Here is a 3,519-nt window from a genome sequence, read left to right as displayed (position 1 = left end):
TTACTCAACAATTTTAAAACATCAATTAAAGAAATGTAATTCATTCTTCAATCAAATTTCTACATAATTTACTCACATATTAATTCACCAGGTACACTAACCTGCAAGTTGCTCTTTAAGGTTTCTTACTATTTTATTCAACTACCAGAGTGCTTCACTGGCATGACAACATATACATTTGAAGTTATACGAGCCATACAATATATTTTAGTATCTTATAGCTCTCTCTCTCTCTCTCTCTCTAACTATTAAATCCCTGTTTGAGTGTCCCTTGGGTTGTTTGCCTATGTTTTCAATAAACACTATGCTTCAATAAACTGTATTTTAGGGCATATCACCCAAAGTCTGATCATTCAAAAGTACATTTTCGGCCAAAACTTTGCAAAATTGTAAACATTACATTTGGCAGCTTGGTGGCTATTCTTTTGTTTCAAAGAAGAGAAATGGAAACAGCTAAAAATGTGTATTCAGTTTATTTTTCTCTCTCATGATATCTATTTTGTGTGGCAATGGACTGAGTTATAATTGACTCGTGGAAACCTACTATGCATGAATGAAGCCTAACTTTCTTATTACCTTTGATTTTTTAGTTTCATTTTAGGGGGGAATGCCCTGGGGCCCTTCATTTAGGCTTGCAGATAGCGTGGTTAAGCACAAATTAAGCTCATCAACAGTCCCACTGCATAACAATTGATAGAACAAGCGTGAGATGTGAAGTATATATCAACCGAAATGTATGTGTCAGTAATCTGTGGAATTCATTGGATTTAAGGATTTATTCTCAAAAGTCAACAGGCTGATACAATGATATTCCAGGCATCAAATCCCATTTAAAGACAAAGTTCCAACATCTTTGGTAAAGGACACTAATAGCTTTGATGTTTGTCACCTGGTGACAGAATGTGACCGGCGTTCAAACCCTGGCCTCCTGTCTCCTGTGGGGCCACTTAGGAGAGAGGATCCGGTCCTCGTTCTGGACCAGGATTAGGCCAGGTGCCGTGCGCCCTCCACGGTGCTGAATTTGAGGTTCATAGTCTTTTCCATCTAGTTTTACCAAGCTTTTTGTGATTTAGCTCTTAATGTCTAGGTCCCAGTGGCTGGGACAGTGTTTGTCAACCACCGTCCCTTGAGAGCACGGCAGGCGTGCCGGGAAAAATGTTAAAATTACACTTTAATTGTGGAAAATAGCTCTTGTGTTGCAAGATCAAAATTGCCAAGCTGCACTCATTCAGCTAATTCATCAGTTCCAGCAGAACAGAAACTCTGCGTTGATCAGAACACCTTCCACTCTGTATGTGAGAACTACTGTATGGGATTATCCCGTTTTACACCACATCCTGATGACACAACCCAGATTAAACTGCTGTTATAATCAGGAAGTGTTTGCTTTTCATCAAAAACCAAAAACAATCAAGTCATGTGCATGGGATACAGAACGAACCTTCGATTTGACTTTGATGCACTGAGACAAAACGTAGAAAACAACACGCGATCACAGAATTTGGTCAACTTAAGAATGTTCAAAGCTATATTTTGTAATTATTATTTTTATTATTATTATTATTATGCTTTCTTAACTTGAAATTCGAGTACTTTAGGATTTTTTTTAGTCGAGAAAGCCCAAAATGTCACAAATCAATGCAACATCTTTAAGTTGATCCAATGCCTCCAGTGGGCACGTGTGTTTTCCAGAACTTGTGCACGTTCTCTTATCTCTATCTTACGCTTAAGTCAAATTTAAGGTGTAATTTTAATGCTTTTTGAAGGAACTTGTTTGGTTAAAGCTTTATCTTTTAGGTCTTCTCGGCTTATAACTGAGGAATCACGGTGATTTGATTGACTTTCATGTGAGAAAGACAAAACAAAATGTACATGCCACAAATTAAAGCAACATTTTAAAGTTGTTTCAATGCCTCCAATCCAATCCAGTGTTACCCAGCGTAGTGAAATCTTATCTAATCGTACCTTTTTTTGTACCTATCATCTTATCTTATTATACCTTTATTACACCTATGATCTTATCTTATTATACCTTTATTATACCTGTAATCTTATCTCATACCTTTATGATATATATACCTGTAATCTCATTTTATTATATCTTTATTACACTTATGATCTTATCTCATACCTTTATGATATATATGTATACAGGTACATGTATATACAGGTATATACAGGTATATGTTACAGGTATATCCTTTATGATATACCTGTAATCGTATCTTATTACTTTATAAGTCATCTCTTATCTCTGAGCCCGGCGCACCCACCTCGCTGTGCCGCATGAACTCCCTCCGCACCACGCTGACCACGGGCACGCTGAGCGCTGCAGAGACGAAGTCCACGTTGAGCAGCTGGTCCCGGGTCCGTGGGAAGGCCAGCACGGCGGAGACCCCCTGCACCACCACGGTGTTGCACACGCTCTCCACGAACGACAGCGGGTCCTCTCCCTCGGGGTTGCCGCCCCCCGCCGCCCCGGCCCCGGTCGAGGTGAAGGAGAAGGCGGGCAGCTCCCCGAGCCCGGAGCCCACGGCCATTACCAGCTCCAGGGACAGGTTGTAGGGCAGGACGCCGGCGCGGTTCAGCGCCTCGGTGGCGAGGAGCGCCGACTCTCGGGGAGCGAACACCCGGTTCTCCCCTGCCCCGGCGGCCTCCTCACCGCGGTGCCGTCCCGGACCCTTATTCCGTGCCGTGCCTCTAGTCCGGAGACCCCCGTACCCCCCGTACCCCGCGTACCCCGCAGGCGCACCGCCGGGCTTCGCGCTCCTCTTCTCCAAGCCCCGCCGCTGCGCCGCGTCTCCGCCGCCGTGTGCGGTGTCCGCGCCGGTGCCCCACTCGTCGGGACCGGTCTCGGAGAGGAGTCGAGGCTGGACGTGCAGCGCCCCGATCCGGACCGTGTGGCCGATCCGCTTGAGCACCTGGCACGGCTGCGGGTGCGTGTGGGCGCACAGCGGCAGCAGCGCCGCCAGAGCGCACAGCAGCAGCGGCGGCGGCAGCGGCAGCGGCGGCGGCTTCCTGGTGCGTCGAGCTCCGGGGCCGCTCATCGTCATGATCTCTGGCCCGACGACGACGACGGGACCGAACGCCGGAGCTGTCTCACCGGTTCTCCTCGACCTCCTTCTCCGCCTCCTTCTCCTGCTGCCGCCGTGTGGTGCGCTGCGCGCGGCTCCCGCTGGCCGCAAACTTGCGCGTTTTTCCGCCGACGACACGCCGCCGCAGCCGAGCGCGCACAGGCAAAACTGGGACCCGGAGCCGTTCCGCCGCTTTTCATCTCAAGTCATTATTCACATGATCAAACCCTGTTGGTAACCAGAATGGAACGGGTCGTTTTGGTATCCGCATATCGCCGAAAAACGATAGAAGCGAAAAAATAAAATAAGATAAAAATGATAATGAAATTAAATTAAATGAAATTAAATTAAATAGGACGAAAGTGACGGAAACGAAGTGTCCACTTCAAAAAATCCACAAGAAAAAAGCTTTCACTCAGTGCGTGGTAAAGTAATCCACAGAGCC

The 3,519-nt window shown here is 46.4% G+C and overlaps 1 protein-coding gene across 1 annotated transcript in view; it reads right to left on the bottom strand.

Moving 5' to 3' along the window:
- Positions 1–3,053, bottom strand: part of grin3a (glutamate receptor, ionotropic, N-methyl-D-aspartate 3A) — a gene marked incomplete at both ends in the record, with an annotated part of 51,193 nt that extends 48,140 nt beyond the window's left edge. Inside the window, one exon of the mRNA XM_080017723.1 lies at positions 2,274–3,053. Coding sequence (XP_079873849.1) covers positions 2,274–3,053 — 780 coding nt within the window. The remainder of the gene's footprint in view (positions 1–2,273) is intronic.
- Positions 3,054–3,519: the final 466 nt, after the last annotated feature.

Source organism: Zeus faber (genome assembly GCF_960531495.2).
Source record: "Zeus faber genome assembly, chromosome: 17".
Taxonomy (NCBI): domain Eukaryota; kingdom Metazoa; phylum Chordata; class Actinopteri; order Zeiformes; family Zeidae; genus Zeus; species Zeus faber.
This window is presented reverse-complemented; position numbering and strand designations above follow the sequence as displayed.